Raw genomic sequence first — 17,283 nt, 5'->3', positions numbered from 1 at the left:
ACTATTACCATTCCCAGCACTGGTCATAACAACTTGTGAGTCTTTACTTTACAACCACAGTCTGCGATCGAAAAACAAATAAAATTTTAGACCAGCAGGGTATCAACAGGGCCACAGAACAATTTACGATTTTCCGGTAACCAAAACTGGAATTTACGTTAAATCCATGAACAACTCTGTTTTAACCATATTTTATATATCTCCTTAAAACTATACCCCTTATCTTTAAATTTCATTACACCGAATACCAGAAGACTATCTCCGCATGTTCCAGTTTCTAGAATGGCATTACTTTGAATTCCATTACCGTGGGACAATGTCATGCAAGGTAATTATATATTCGGAACAATGGCATTCAGCGTAATAGTGCGTTCAGTGTGATGACACTCGGGTTAATTAAATTCGAGGTTAAGGTATAGAATCTTCTCAAGAGAGTTTTGATTTTCAAGGGATTACATGTCTCCCATGAGGCTCTGAAAGTGTTATGATAATAAATTCAATGAAACCAAATAATATCGCATGTTTCTTACTTTTCTTGAGCACATTTCAAGTACTGAGGCTTTTTTTCACGAGTTAGCATGAGAATGGATTGATTGCTTTATATTATTTTATTTTATCTTTATTAGAGAGATTTGCTTTGTACAATTCTTTCACTGTTGTATTTATCCAGAGCTCTTACGAGTTTATGTAATCGAAAAGACCGAGAAATCCAAAGGTAAAATTGTAGATTTTTGAAAAATCTAAATGTAGTAATGTATACTACAAATTATCACAAAAGTATTGACACTGGTCTAGAGTTCTATACTTTGGCCAATAGTGCATTACTCAGCAATTGAAGTTTATGTTCTGAGGCAGTACAAAATTAGCCGGAATAGCCGAGGAGATAGCTTCTTCTTGGCATTACGTCCCCGCTGGGACAGAGACTACTTCTCAGCTTCAGTTCAATGAGCACTTCCACAGTTACACTGGTCCCACAATTATGAATCATTTAAGGCTTCGCTTAAATTTGAAAAAATATAGAGAGCAAAATAAACAATATTTTTTGATGAAATCAATGCCGACTGGTAAAGTGGGGTATGTTGCTGCAGTTCATGCACAAGGTGGTCATTAAAATTGTTGAAATCATTTGAAATTTTCACTTATTTGAACATTGTCTAAAACCACAATTTATGAATCGGCAAAAAAGTTGTCCACAAATATGAATCAATGTGAACACGATTTATGAATCAGAAAAAATCTGCTACATAAATGAAACTCCATGACCTCTGATTTTTTTTTATTTTTTGAAAGTGTGAATCTTTTACTTCTCTATGTGTCTGATAGAAGAGCCAATAGTTCAGCCTGGGAGATAATCTAAAGATACTTACGTGCAACAAAAGTGATCATAAAAAATGATAAACAATATTTTATTAATAAAAATAATGACACGAAAATGGCTCCGTAATGCCTTACAGCGCTTGAGCCTTTGAAAAAATATTCAATTGTGAAAGACTTTGGCGACATGTGTCATTGAAAACATTTGAACATGCTTAACGGAATGCTTGCTTAAAAGAATGCCTAATTAATCTATTGAAAATAAGGATTTTCAATGAAAACGCTTCCAAAAGGACATAACTCCAAATTTCGTCTATCTTCTCATTCAAAACTCCACCAAGAGGTTACAAATAACTGAATAAACCATTTTTGATTCAAATTTCGATTGTATATATCATCTGATATTCACGGCCAATGAAAACCCGTTTAAATATTTCAGATTACCTTTGAATAAGTGGTCTTATACAATCAAAAGGGCGTAGCTTCAAAACGGGCCCTACGATTTTTTTTAAATTTTGCCCAGACATGCAGCATAGCTATAGAAATCGACTGGTGAGCACAGATTTGATGGAGATTTTTTTCTGATAATAACGGTCAGGGGAGCACCGTGAATGACCTCAATGACCAGGCCCATATATATATACTGCTAATCGAGAAGCATGGATTTATAAAACTACTCAATGTCCAAAAACTTCCGTAAGCAGAAAGAATTTATGAATCTCTGATGTCGATCTATGGCAAATACGAATCGAAAATGGAATCTAAGTCTGCTTTACATAAATCGGCACTCATTAACCCCTTCGGTTAGCAATCGGCGCTCCCGCACGGGAAAAACTCGTTCCTTACGCGTTTAGTGTACTTTGAACGATCGTGTCGCGATGAGCAACGTTTGCTGCTGTCGCTTCGCAGCTCTACTACTGCTTTGCGGTCTTTGGTGTTGGCCGATCGCACTTGTTCAGGGTTAGTGAATTGATTGCAATTTTAGTGTGAGCCGTATTCGTTTGATTGACCTATTTGTTTATTTTCACAGGACAACGAGTTTCCGAGCTACGTAAGAGTTAAACAGCTATTATATTTAGGTTATTACATGCTTTTATTTGTTTCAAGAATGTCAGAGGTACATTGCTATGAATACCGAAGAATCGGCTGGGGGTCCTTTGTCACTGGATCCAGAGGTGGTCGTTTTCAGGCGAACAAACTGCTCCACATCCATTGATTTGATAGTGAATGGAGAGGAGGCGATAGTGGGCGAATTTCCGCACCAGGCTCTTCTAGGTGTACCCATGGAAAATGGCAGTTCGAACCAGTGGGATTTCTACTGTGGTGGATCATTAATCAGTGAGTGGTTTATTCTGACGGCAGCACACTGCAAATCTCCAACGATTGTTCGCCTGGGAGAACATGATCTTCGTGAACCCACCTACGACGAAGAGGATATTGAGGTGTTGGGTTACTATAAACATCCAAAATATACTAACTTGAAATCGTATTACGACATTTCGTTGGTGCAGTTAGCAAGGCAGGTGGAATTCAACCAGATGATTCGTCCGGCATGTTTGTGGACGAGTGATCCATTTAACATGAGCAACGTGGTGGCAACCGGTTTTGGAAGAACTGAACACGGTGAGAGGGTAGTGGTTGGGAACGCTCTGATGGAATGTTGATAAATCTGATGCAGCAATTACAAAACAGGTAACCAGCATGGCTCACCGGTGCTGATGAAGGCGGTACTCAACGTGATGGACCAAATGAAGTGCAGAAGAAAGTTTACCGGATACTTGAAATTAACCGAAGGGATCAAAGCGGAACAGATGTGCGTCGGAAGTAAGGAAGGCAGAAAAGATACTTGCTATGGCGACTCTGGTGGACCGATTCAGGTGGCTACGGATGTGAATACGTGTGCTTACTATATTGTGGGCATAACGTCTTACGGGGGTGTGTGCGGAATCGGAACAAGCGAATCCGTCTATACTAAAGTGGCTAGCTACTTGGACTGGATTGAACAAACGGTTTGGCCTTATGAGTATTTGGAAAGCCGCGAAGATCAGACCACAGAAAAGGATACTACGCTGTTCGACAGCAGTCGAATCTATTTTCCCGATTCTTAGCAAAACAGAACTGCATAAATTCAAGTTTGCAGTTTATATTTGATTATGAATGTCGTAAAACGTGATACATTTAAGTAAATTATAACCGAATTTAATACTATACCGTTTCATTGCACTAGAGCTTGTATCTTTTGACAGATACGCTTTTTTCGACCTCAACTGTAAATGACGTTTTCAGTGTCGTGTATACAACACTGAAGACGCAGTTGAGGTCGAAATACGCGTATCTGTCAAAGGATACAAACTCTAGTGGTGTAAGAGAAGAGCACCAACTTTCGACCCATCATTAATTTTTGACCCATTCATACGACTGCGTCCTACTTTGTAAGGAAATCCGAAAATTGGCACAGAATTCTTGTAGGTCGAACATAAGTACTTTTCTTCTAGTGCTGAATTCGGTTATCATTTATTTATAGATATTCCACTAAATAGCTGGAAGATTTATTGAAGTATTCAAGATAACGGTTCTAATTCTAATATATTTGTAAAAATACTTACGAAGTAAGATTAACTCATCGTCTACAGCATGAGCCAAGAACAGTTTCAAATAGATGTGTAATATCACAGATATGGACACTTTGATTCATTTTTGAAGCGTGGCCCTACCCTTTTGCACTGGACCGTATGTCAAAACGTATCACACATGAAACTTTAAACAGATTCAAATGTATGGCTATCACACAATTTGAAGCGTAATTCTCTGCAATAAAATGTCATTCCGTACAGCATCGAACAAAATGCAACCTTCATTCGAAGCTCACAAGCACGAAAGTTGTGCGGTCGTCACTCATCTGTCAATGGCAGTGTCACATTTCAGCAAACCATTGAAGTGGAAACGCTCTAGCGAGCAAAAATCGTCAACTCCAAAGCCAGGGCTCCAAATAAAACTAACAGGCAATCAAATACCCACCTATCACCGCAGCCATTGTGAGCGAGCGGTGATACTTTTCACATCCGAACGAATGTCGTCATTCCGTGCATTTGGATTTGCTGCTGCGACGATCATGCCAACCATTCATTCGCTAAACCTCTATCACTCGTTCTCGAGCAATTCTGTGCCTGTGAATGTGAGCATTGTCGTAGGCAGAGGGGGGCAGGGGGTTGTTACCCCTCAAGATCGACGAAAAACGAATTGAAATAAACTAGTTTGTTACGACGGTGAATATATTGCTAGAATTTTTCAAAGATTGCTTGACATTCTTATTCGTCACATTCCAGTGTAACTTGACACCACGAGAAACCAATTTCCATTATCAAATGAGGCTTGTTCTCGGAAATTACCTTGTGACTATTTTAATAACGTATATTAATTAATATTAATATTAGTTATATTAATTATATTATTAATATTGTATATAAAATGTACTTGATGTTGTGACATTCACATTGAAACCTTAATACTGTAAAGAAGCTAACGTGACATCAACGTTGAAATGCACTTTTTAAAACATTACTTGATAATCGTTTATATCTGCTCGTATATCAGTTTTAGAATCCAGGATTGTTCTAGGTAATCCTGCTATGCATTGAAAAAAGCAAGAGTGTGACGTCAAACTGGAAGAAAATATTGAATAATTGTAGAATCTCATTGCTTTCATTTTATGACCGCCGCATTACCTTTGTCTTTCAACAGAGTTCTGCAAATGGTGTCGCCTTATACAAATTACATTTTTTATTTTTATTGATAAAAACGGTATTGTTTTTGTGTAATAGTTCGGATTAATGCCACACAGTAGAGTAATTCGATTCGATACTGGCAAAAACTATTTAAAAGTTTTTGTGAAGCATGCTGAGCATGTCGTGCTAGCTAAAAGTGTAGATGGCGCTTGAGGTCACCATAGAAATTTGATTTTAATATTTAGATGTTTCTGTGAAATATTTTGAGAATATTTGCGGTATACATAGTAACTTTGGATGGCGGTGCTAAAAATCTAGAATATCGACCCATGGTAGAGATATTGAATTTGATTGTGGAATAAAATTATGAAACCTCTCAATGAAGTTGTCAAGTAGACGTTTATGGTTGTCAGAACTTGCTGAAACTCAATAAACACAGTGGAGTTAATGGATCTAAAAGTTGGGCAAAATTATTCAAACGTTTCAATGAAGTATTTTAAGAATATTTTTTCAGAAATTTAAAAATAGCATCCGATTGGTGGACCTAAAAATCTGTAGAGATGAATTCCATGTCAAATCGGTCAGTCACAGAATCGCGAATAACTAATGAGAATGGCCGATTTTAATATTTAAATAATATTTTTTGCATTGTCCACGAAATAATTCGAAAAAAGGCTGCACAGACTGAACAATCACGAACATTAGACAACGGACAGCACGGAACACCCAGTAGCCCAGGGATGAATTATTCGTTTGACGAAAAGTTTCCCCCCCTATTGGAGCGGGAATCGAACCCGCGCTTCGTGGCACAATACGGCTAAACAACTGATGCCGCTAACCGCACGGCCACGAAGCCCACACTTTCTACTTTGTATTTGTATCTTTTGCTAGCTTCTATATTCCACTCTCAATCCATTACACTCACACACTATTCGTTCATAGCAAACGCTAGAACCTGAGACGGACAAGAAATCGCTTCCACACGCTTCCATTCTTTCATCATTTTAGCACGCCTTTCCTTACGACTGATAAATAGACAGTCTGCTAATCTCTCTGCCATGCTTATCCTCCAACCCATACACTCCCGCATGAACCGGTCGGACTCCACGCTCTACAGAGAGGGCCAGTATAAGTGCAACATCATTTCCACCCCCTTCCTCAACGGTCTGCATTCTGATGTAGCAGGCGCTATTGTTGCCTAAGAATAGAAGATCACCAGCACTTATACACTGAGGGTGTCCGTTGGTCCCAAGCAGTCATTCGGTTGGTTCTTTGTGTAAGTGCAGCTGATCTGGCGATACTGGAGTATCACGGGCGGCCAATCAGCCCCTTGTCAAAATGATATAAATGTGGATAAAAAAATCATGGAAATTAGTTGCGTTGCGTTGGGTAGTAACGAAGTATTTCGTAGACTGCATACTGAAAACTGTCATGCTATTGCCTGACATTACCACTTTTATTCCAATTACTTACGGAAAACAATTTTGGGAGAAATAGCTGTCCAATCAGAAGTCCATTGCCGGCCACGCCCATCTTCTCCGTTACGAGGAAAGGAAAGGATGATGATATGACACCTACTTGAAGAGAGGCCAGCGACTCACTGACGCCCTCATAGATGTCAAGGAGTTGGATAATAGGAAGGGTAATAGTCTAGGATTCACTATTACTTTTTGATATATTCAATGAATTTATCATTCTAAGATTATTTTTTACGTGACGTAGAATAAAAAGCTTACAGGTTACATTTTTCGTAAACCAGTTAACATGATTACTGAACTCCAGCAAAAGTTGTACTTGACAACCGAGAAACTTAAAACGATAAATTTTTCCAACCACTACAGTTGATTCCTTTTGCTAGCTTGGTTTATGGAAAATGTAACATATTAGTCGTACTATTTTATCCCTCGGAATATCTGAGTAAGAACTGTATTAAGTGAATAATAGGAGAAGGTATCGATTGTGATTGTTTTTATTTTATTTTGTTTTATAGCTAAAGCGTCTATAGAAGCAAATGATGGAAATGAATAGGTGCATAGGCGTCGCAAGGGAGCGACAAGATTGAAAATTTTTTAATTGGGTGGTGAAAATTGAGCAAGCCATTTTAAAGTCAGTAAGCATCGAAGCGTCCTGTATTTTGCCTAGCTTCTCTACTGGAAAAGGAGTTGGCTCAAAGCTTTGAGCTTTGCTACCAACACAGGCTTCTATAGACTCCCATTAGCTTTGAGACTCCCATTGGCTTTGAGTCGCATGACCTCTTTAGCCATAAAACAAAATAAAATAAGTGAATAATATTGAAATATTGAAAAATAACTCATGTGTTTATGTATAGAATGATAACAAACCCGGATCGGCAAATGGTGCTTTTCCTTTTTCTTCCCTTTCAAAGCTTTTTTTTTAAATAATGAAAATAAATGTTTTTGGCAAGAAACGGAGTAGCATTTTCATAATTTTCTTGGCGACTTTTACCTAAACTTAGCATCAACCAGGACCAAAATTGCTGAAAAACAGCAAAAAAAACCTACAAGAGTGACAAATAATCAAGTGCTGATTGTTCAGCAAGTGAAAATGTACTTTGCTGGATGATCAGTAAAAACAGCTGTCATTTTTATGAGAATTCGCTTTGCTGAAAGAACCAGCAAATTTCATTTTGATGGAGCGATTGCTGAATTTACAGCACAAAAATCTAGGTAAGAATTTGCTAATTCACAGCTGTTCGAATGTAACGTCACATCGACGAACCCCTCGGTGCAGTATAGACCATTACTGGTACTGAATGAAAGGCAACGGAAAGCTGATGACAAATTAGCTACCAAAGAAGAGTGTTCAATACGTCGTCATTTTGACTCGCATGGAGCGAGAAACCAATTTTATGGAACCTTTGGGATTGTCTAAATTGTTAGTTTAATAAATGTAGTTTGTTTGTCTGAAATAAAGTGTATTGTTAATGTGTAATGGACTTGTTAATAAATTGTGAAAGTGTAAATGAAGTTTTAAGTGGATAAACCCCAAGAAATCCCACCACCAATCGGTCAACCGATCGATAAATTCAATCACCGGACGTCCACTTCAATCACCCCAGGAAGCGCTAATCCAAAGGCCACCAAATACAGTCTACTCATCGGAAGGAAAAGGACCAGCTCCCAAACAACAGCAATAAGATTTCGGTATGTATATTTATGAAACAGTGGTTTTCAACCTTTACCGAGTTGTGGCCCCCTTTGAGCTCCTACAAACATTTCACGGCCCATCGAAAAAAACTTTTTCCTTATTTTTTGGATGCATTGTATACCAATTTTGCAATGGGATCTTAAAGTATTCTTCGAATCAAATTTTCTTTATCTGAATTCAAAAGGGTTTTCCACGAAATATTACTGAAATTCTTACGAAAATCCAAGATCTTACCAGGAAGTATTCAAAATCTTGCATTTCATTATAATTCGGATTACATCTAAATTTCTCCAAGGAACTCAAACCAACTTAACCCTTTGGGGCCGGCGCGCTCATATATGACCGCAGTACAAAAAAGGCTGTAAAAAAAGAACCAATAAACAAATGTATTTACTGTCTTCGGAAAAGTTGTCCCAAATATACTCTTTTATCAGAGAAAAATATGAAGTATATGCCTTTATGACCTAATTGACAACCTAGAACATCCTGAACATCCTGAAGTTTGGAAAATTGAACTATAAGTACATACGAAGCGTGAAATGCTGTTTGTGAACATAAATGATGTTCAGGCTAGATAATACAGAATTACTCTTTTAACGAAACCACTATTTCACTTGCTTTGCTATGTCCTGGGATGTTCTAGGACGTCCAAACTGTCCTGAAGCACACTCTTTGAAATCGTAACAGTAATTGTTTGGGTTAAAAACAATAACATTACAAATTCAAATAGAATCTACCAACCTTTGAGAATTTCAAGAGCTATTTCAAGGAACGTTTGGGATATTCCAGGCCCTCCAAATTACCCTGGAGTTCAGAACTTCAGGTCTACACTTGTTCCAGTAGTTATTCTCGCTAAACTGAGTGAAGTTATATAATCTACAATGTTTACTGAACCTTGTCAAGGATCAAAAGGCTACTTCAAGAAACGTTTGAGGTATTCCAGGCCCTCCAAATTACCCTGGAAATCTGAATTTCATGTCTACATTTATTCCAGTAGTATTTCTTGCTAAACTGGGTGAAGTTATATAATCTACCATGTTCACTGAACTTTCGCACGTATCAATAGGATGTTTTAAAGAACGTTTGGAGTATTCCGGGCCCTCCAAATTACCATGGAGTTCAGAACTTCAGGACTACACTTATTCCAGAAATTTATCTCGCTAAACTGAGTGAATTTATAAAATCTTTCCTGTTCACTAAACCTTCTCATGCATCAATTGACTGTTTAAAGGAACGTTTGGGATATTATAGGTGCTCCAAATTACCCTGGAGTTCAGAACTTCAGGTCTACACTTATTCCAGTATTTTTTCTTGCTAAACTAAGTAAAGATATATAACTTACCAAGTTTACTGAACCTTGTCACGGATCAATAGGCTAATTCAAGGAACGTTTTGGGTATTCTAGGCCCTCCAAATTACCTTAGTGTTCGTAACTTCAGGTTTACATTTGTTTCAGTAATTTATCTCACTAAACTGAGTGAAGTTATATAATCTAACATGTTCACTAAACCATCTCATGGATCAATAAGCTCTTTCAAGGAACGTTTGGGATATTCCAGGCCCTCCAAATTACCTTGGAGTTCAGAACTTCAGGTCTGCACTTGTTAAAGTAATTTATCTCGCTAAACTGAGTGAAGTTATAAAATCTAACATGTTCACTGAGTTTTCTCACGGATCAATTAGCTGTTTCAAGGAACGTTTGGGGAATTCCGAGCCACCCAGATTACCCCGGAGTTCAGAAATTCAGATCTAAAATTGTTCTAGTAATTTTTCTTACTAAACGATGAAGTTATTTAATGTTCACTGAGCTTTCTCACGAATCAAAAAGATATTTCAAGGAACGTTTGGAGTATTCCAGGCCCTCTAAATTACCCTGGAGTTCAGAACTACAGGTCTTCCCTTGTTCCAGTAAATTTTCTTTCTAAACTGAGTGAAGTTATATAATCTACTATGTTGACTGAACCTTCTCATGATTAATCCAAGGAACTGATTGATGCTGCTTCAAGGAACGATTGAGGTATTGCAGATCCTTCAAAATTTCCCCAGGACTTCAGAACTTCAGGTCTTCTATTTTTCCAGTAATATATCCTTCTAAACTGAGTGAAGTTATATAATCTACCATGTACACTGAACCTTCTCACAGACCAATTGGCTATTTCAAGGAACATTAGTGATATTCCAGGCCCTCCAATTTACCCTGGAGTTCAGAACTTCAGGTCTACCCTTGTTCCAGTAACTTTTCTCGCTGAAATGATCAAAGTTTTCCCTTTGGGGCCGGCACGGTTATTTATGGCCGCAGTCGGAAAATGGCTGTATAAAAAGAACCAATGAATAAAATTAACTGTCTTCGGAAAAGTCCTTGCAAATATCCCAGCAAACCAGAGATCATATAAGGATGTTCATTTCAAGTTGTATAAATATACAATTTTCGTTGGAATTGGATATGATGCAAAATTTAATTGATTGAAATCGTTAATGGAGCCATCAATTTCATCTGACTTGAATTTGCATCTTATAGAATTCCAATTTAATCTGAACAAATATGTAACTTCATATTGCCATTCCATTACGATTTCTTTTTTACTTGGTATGATTCTATTATAATCATCAATGTGAAATTACATATGAGTCCATCTGATGTAGAAATAAAGTTATACAAGGCAAGAACCCAACATAAACAGAAAAGGTGGAATTCATTAACATAGGTATTGACTTACCGTTTAAAAGAACATCACCGTTCAACAGAAAAACGATGAAATCACTTTGCATCAGTATTTTCGTACGATGTCTATAACAAATTGCTGCACTTCGTTCCAACTGCAAACGTTAACATGAAACCTTCAGTGTTGCACTGGTTTGGTCTTTGCCAAATGACAATTACGATTGGTAACATTCACATACGATGCTCTACAGTGTTTCATTTATATTTGCTTAAAGACCAAATTCAGTAACAACAACTGCGCGGTATAGTGGTAGTGTATCAGGCTAATAATCTAAAGGTCAATGGTTCGAGGCTTGTATCGTACTATTTTATTAGTTTTTATTTTATTTGTTTGTAAAAATTAAGTCATATAAACTGCAATACACAATCATACATGAAATTATAGTGATCGCCAAACCAAATTGTCTGGAGTTGTACTGACCATGATAAATTCTCTAAAATGTACGTATATGGCCTCCAGATTTGTGCGAATAGAGAGAATGTGTGCATTTTATACAATCTGTTTTTACCGAATAAGTGTTCACTTTATTCGCTTGAAGTCTCACTTATGTGAACATATTTGTTGGCTGGGATACTTCCCTGTCAGGGAAAATTTTTAGATGTATGCCTTAATGTCCTACTTGGCTACCTAGACCATCCTAAACATGCAGAAGTCTGACAAATAGAATAATTAGTATAAAAGTAGCTTAAAATGACTTTTGTAAATACAATTGATGTTCGTACTTTGTAATACATACCTATTATGTCAAGAAAAACGCTGCTTCACATGCCTTTTCATGTCCTGGAATATTCTACGACGTTCAGGCTATCCCGAAGCTCAATTCTCGAAATTTACAGCAGTAGTAGCTTGCGCTAGAAATAATCAGCGATGCCAGATTTCTTTGGAAATCATTTCGTAGACGAAAAATGATAAGCGGGGGGAGAGATCCCCGGCATTGCAATTCCGTAGATTTCCGTTGGAAAAATCCGTGAATTACCTTAGAATAATGAGAATTTCCGTAGCTTTCTGTAGAAAATATACATTTTCCGTAGAATTATCTTACGGATCCGTAGAAAGTGCTCAATTCCGTAGATCTAATCGCTGCAAATAATAATATTTTCAACTCAAACGGAATCTATTGACCTCTGAGAATCTCAAAAGCTTTTCCAAACAATCCTGGAGCTCAGAACTTCAAATCTGCCCTTGTGGCAGTGTTTTTTTTTTCGCTAAATAGAGTTCAGTTATATAATCTACCAGGTTATATAGGGCCCCCATAGCCGAAGCTGTAAAGACGCGGGTATTCATCATGACCATGCTGAGGGTTCCGGGTTCGATTCCCGGTCGGTCCAGGATCTTTATTCTTGACTGCCTTGGGCATAGAGTAAAGGTTGTCCATGATGAAATTGCCACACACAAAATTGATTCGCAAAATTCGAGTTTTCATCCGATTGCCATCAAATTTTCAGGGATTGAGAAATAACTATTAAACTTCATTTTACCATTTTACTCGTATTTTATTTACAGTCCATACGTAAATGCCCGCACCTTGGCCTCAACTCGGCCATGAGATTCTGCACAACCTGTGTATCAACCGTTTTTTGCATGTAAACCCATACTTTCATGGACAAAGAAACATACATATGTGAAGGCCGACTTCAAACAGATTCCCAGCAACCTGTTTTTCACGGCCAAGGATAAGTTCAGCGTTCCGGAGCATGTCCGCACTCAGAAGAGGTGTAAATTTGCGAAGAAATTCCTGGTTTGGCAAGCCATCTGCACGTGCGGGAAGTGGAGTGCACCTTTCGTGACCTAGGACACGATGAGCGGACAAGTGTACATGAAAGAGTGCCTCCAGAAGCGGCTGCTCCCTCTCCTGAAGGCCCACAACGTCCCAACAATCTTCTGGCCGGATTTGGCCTCATGCCACTACTCCAAGGACGTGCTGAAGTGGTATGCGGATAATAAGGTCAATTTCGTGCCGAAAATGTTCAACCCTTCCAACACTCCGGAGCTCCGCTCCATCGAGAAGTACTGGGCGATTATGAAGCAGCACCTTCTTACACACTTAAATTATTTTGCCGACCTCAGCAAACGGATTGCCGAGAATCCAACAGCTGAGATTTCGGTACAAAAATTGCCGAATCTCGGTAAACTTTTTATCGAAATATCGTTAAAATTTTACCGAATCTCGGCAAACCAAATATTTTACCGAGATTTCGGCAAACGTTACCGAGATTTGATAATGGTTTACCGAAATCTCGGTAAAAGTTTTGCCTAGATTCAGCAAATATTTTACCGAGATTCGGCTGTTGGATTCTCGGCAATCCGTTTCACCGAAGTCGATTTCGAAAATTAAGTGTGTAAACGACCTAATGTAGTGAAGACAGTCGAGGAACTGAAGAAAGTATGGGTTTACATGCAAAAAACGGTTGATTCACAGGTTGTGCAGAATCTCATGGCCGGGGTTAAGGCCAAGGTGCGGGCATTTACGTATGGACTGTTAATAAAATACGAGTAAAATGGTAAAATGAAGTTTAATAGTTATTTCTCAATCCCTGAAAATTTGATGGCAATCGGATGAAAACTCGAATTTTGCGAATCAATTTTTTGTGTGGCAATTTCATCGTGGACACCCTTTATCTTCGTGCCTGCCACACTGTGGAAGTACTCAAAGAACACTAAGCTGAGGAGCAGGCTTTGTCCCAGTGGGGACGTTACGCCAAGAAGAAGAAGAAGAAATATCTACCAGGTTCACTGAACTTCACTGAACACTGAAATTCAAATTCATCGTTAAACGCATGTACCATGAGCTCCTCAAGAGCGTTACTTCTGTTTGTCTATGACGCCTCTACACGGATAGTCGTGTTGCACGATTGCAAAAAAGAAGTAGAGCTCGAGATTTGTATGACGACTACCGGATCTTTTCGTAAAGGAAAGAGTCTTGACGTCCTTGGGCACAGAGTATGGGCGCATGCCTGCCACACGATATATCCATGCAAAAAGGTCATTAGCTGAGAAAGATCTCAGGTAATAAATGTGGAAGTGCTGAACTAACACTAAGCTGAGAAGCCAGCTTCCTCCCAGTGGGAACAATATGCCAATAAAAAAGAAGAAGATTCGTCGACAAACACATATATTCAAAACGTGTTTCTACTCGTTTACGCATTTAGACTCTACTGACGTTTTCACAAATTGTTCTCAAACAAAAGGTGAAAAGCTGGGGGGTTGAAAATAGTATATTTTTACGTGACATAATTTATGGATGCTTCCCAATAGATGTCGCTAATAATGACTGGAAACTTTGTCGAATACACCATGTTTCGGAAGTGCTTCGTTTCGTGGTTATTAATTTATTACCACTAAATCCTGACTCTCATCGCGTTTAGATCTTATGTACTGAACATCCCGACAAGTTAGATAATCTAGAACATTCGAAATGATCTGATAATATTTGCTGAACACTCAGAAGGTTCAGAATATACGGTAGATTACAGTTCATCACCTTGTATGATGAACAAGGTTGTTATTATAAGCATAGACTTCAAGTTATGAACTCAAGAGCAGTTTGGAAGACCTAGCACCTCCCAAAAAAATATTTGTCATCATTTCTTGTTATGTTTAGCATTTTGAGCACCAAAACTATTGAAACGCGTTCAAAAAACTGTATAATAGTTCTTGGAAAAAATCAGGCCCCAAAGGGTTAAAAAGCATTTATAAAGTTTAATCATCGCATGACTTTATTATTATGAAAATGTATTGGCTTTTTTCGGTGAATACTTAAAAAGCTCCATTAGATGATCTCACCATATATTTTCAATCTACATCGTAGAAATATTCCAAGAAATAATTCATATAGATTTTTAAAAGCAATCTGCCATAAATTTTATACGGTTCCACACAAAATCGGAATACTCCTAGTACTCTGTATTGTCTCTTCCTATAGCTCCGACATGAATTCGTCAAACTATTACCAGTGCAAGAATTTGAGTGGAAATATTAAAAACTCATAGAAGGAAAATTGAAGCTTTGTAATGAATTGACCAAGGATTTCTCCCAAATTTTTCAATAATTTCACCAACAAATAAGTGCTGCTCCGAAGAACGAAAAAATGAGCATTTTTTATTACCAGATGGTCGGTGATCAGACAGATTTGACTAGCTGATATTTTGGCGTTCTAAAGACATATTAAGAACTCCATCATTTCTGATTTTTCCGATGGTATTTTGATACAGAAACATCATCAAATAGATAAGTTTCATTATTACAGCAAATACTGCAAAAAAAAAGAAATATTTTAAGTGACTGGCGTACGTTTTTTCTGAACCATGAAAAAGCACTTGGTTCGGTATGTCTGAACACCGACCAGATCTTCATCGAAAAATGTTTTGATGGCATTAGCGTTAGCGTAGTGACGGTATACTTCGTAGATTGGATACTAGCAACATTAATGTTTCGTTTGATAATATCATCCAGAATGGACTTTTTTTTTTCAAAAATCTCGAAAGGGCAACCTCAAAATATCATTTCTTGGATTGGAAGTTAAGTCCCCAAGTTTTCCGGCAAAGTGAAATTTTGGGACACCCTACTGCAGGCCTGCAGAGTTTATTATTACCTGAGAGAGACTCGCGAAGAGAAAAAATATCAACGACATATGCAGCCCAGATTCCGATGTCACGAAACGTCGAATGCAGCCCGCCGTTTTTATGGCTGCAAAAGTGAAGAGTATTGCATTCACAATAAACTGTTATTAAAAACCTCAGTCGGCGAAGCAGTTTTTTTCAAAGTTGCTGATAAATATAAACACCAGATTAGCTATTTCAAATGTCTGCTACGTTGGCTGGTATGAAATTTCACTCCAAAGGCTATTTATGATTCGATGTGATATAAACGCAATCACATTTTGCTGAGAGGTTCATATTAGGGTTTGAACGGATTGCGCCTAATCGGTATAAACACAAAGTGGAATAAGAAAAAAAAAACTTAGCAATCACAGAAAAAGAAGACCATCTTCGCGAGTCTCGTCTCAGATTATTACTATTGAGTTGCTCTTAATGAAGTTTTATGATTCCTGGTATAGTAGTTTGTGTTCATTCATAAAGAATCCTAGAAGGAAAGACATGAAATAAATCTGTGAGAAATACAAACAGAATATTAAAAGTTTTTCTCAGAGATATCTCTGGAAGAATTTCTGATTCAATAATTGTATAAATTTCATTACGAGTCTTCGGAAAAACTTCCCGGGAAACAAATCAATAGGAGAATTCCTGGGCGGAATTCTTGCAAAATTTAGTCCCGGAGAAATTATCTGAAGGATATCTCAAGACAAAAGCTTTGAATGTCAAAAAATTGAGAAATTCTTGAATTCATGTCTGAAAATATATTGGCAGTACCCTCGAACCGGGTAACATTGATCGGCGAAGTAATATTCATAGGAATGTTCTACCTAGTAAAAATCCTAAATTCCCTAAAGGAATACTTTGTGGATTCCTTGAAATAATGTGGATTTATTTATAGTGTTGGTGGAATCTTCTTATATTATTCCGCTCAGTGACTGAAAATGCCGGTCAATGGGAACTTTACCAATCGAATATTCAGATTTCCAAACTGAAATTTTCCAACGCGTTCCGAACTCCACTTTGCTCGCTGTGAAAGAATAAGAATAAGGTTAGGTGTTCTTCATAGTTTAATTCTTCACGCAAAAAAAAGATCATTTTGCGTGAAATTCGTAAATGAACTTTTCAGATTGTTTTACCTTTGATATCGTTCAATCGCCTGGCTACGCCCATGAATGTGGACGGCACACAAATAGTTTTGAATGCCAACATGGCCGCAACCGCACAGAATATGCCAGTTGCGTAGATTCGTAGATTTTTTTTTCTGAACCCTATGTACAATTGACACATTTCACCGGCACAGCAATAGGGGAAGTGGTAGTAAAATGTAGTAAACACCTACCCAGCTAACCATTAAGCAAAGCGTATATGCGTCTTTACTGCAAGTCATTAAATACTAGCAAGCCATATATGCCTTAAAAGCTACCAAAATGTGGGTTTTTGCCACTATACGGCTGCAGGAATTTCGTATCCGGCTATCAAATAAGATAGCGCCTGAAACGTAACATCTCACGTGATGCACAAGAATTCTCGCGTACTAAAGGACCTATCTACAAATGAGAGATTCTCTCCTCTCTCGTTCTCTTTCGATTATAACAGTGGAATACTGAAGATTTTGGGAAGTTTTTCACTATAGATCGAAAGTCAATTTCCTTGACTAGCGTTTCATACAAAAAACACAACAGGAGAGGTTTATGTGACTCAGTTATTAATGAAAGAGAAAGTAAACAAAGAGAGCCTCTCAATGTTAGATAGGTCATT

At 37.8% G+C, this 17,283-nt stretch overlaps 2 protein-coding genes across 3 annotated transcripts in view; one reads left to right on the top strand and one right to left on the bottom strand.

The window, feature by feature from the left end:
- LOC5567004 (lachesin) overlaps window positions 1-17,283 on the bottom strand; it is a 224,723-nt gene that overhangs the window by 79,789 nt on the left and 127,651 nt on the right. The window lies entirely within an intron of this gene.
- On the top strand, window positions 2,157-4,077 carry LOC5567003 (serine protease snake). 2 transcript variants are annotated; one of them, XM_021847811.1, is made up of 5 exons: window positions 2,157-2,274; window positions 2,345-2,365; window positions 2,422-2,756; window positions 2,826-2,937; window positions 3,007-4,077. In XM_021847811.1, exons 1-5 carry the CDS (start codon window positions 2,193-2,195, stop codon window positions 3,420-3,422), a joined length of 966 nt encoding a protein of 321 aa, XP_021703503.1. In that variant the 5' UTR covers window positions 2,157-2,192; the 3' UTR covers window positions 3,423-4,077. The 2 variants fall into 2 exon arrangements, with proteins under 2 accessions (XP_021703503.1, XP_001651417.1); XM_001651367.2 differs by having other exon boundaries at window positions 2,422-2,937.

Source organism: Aedes aegypti, chromosome 2, assembly GCF_002204515.2.
Source record: "Aedes aegypti strain LVP_AGWG chromosome 2, AaegL5.0 Primary Assembly, whole genome shotgun sequence".
NCBI lineage: Eukaryota > Metazoa > Arthropoda > Insecta > Diptera > Culicidae > Aedes > Aedes aegypti.
Note: the sequence above shows the minus strand (reverse complement) of the source record. Positions and strands in the feature narration are given on the sequence as shown.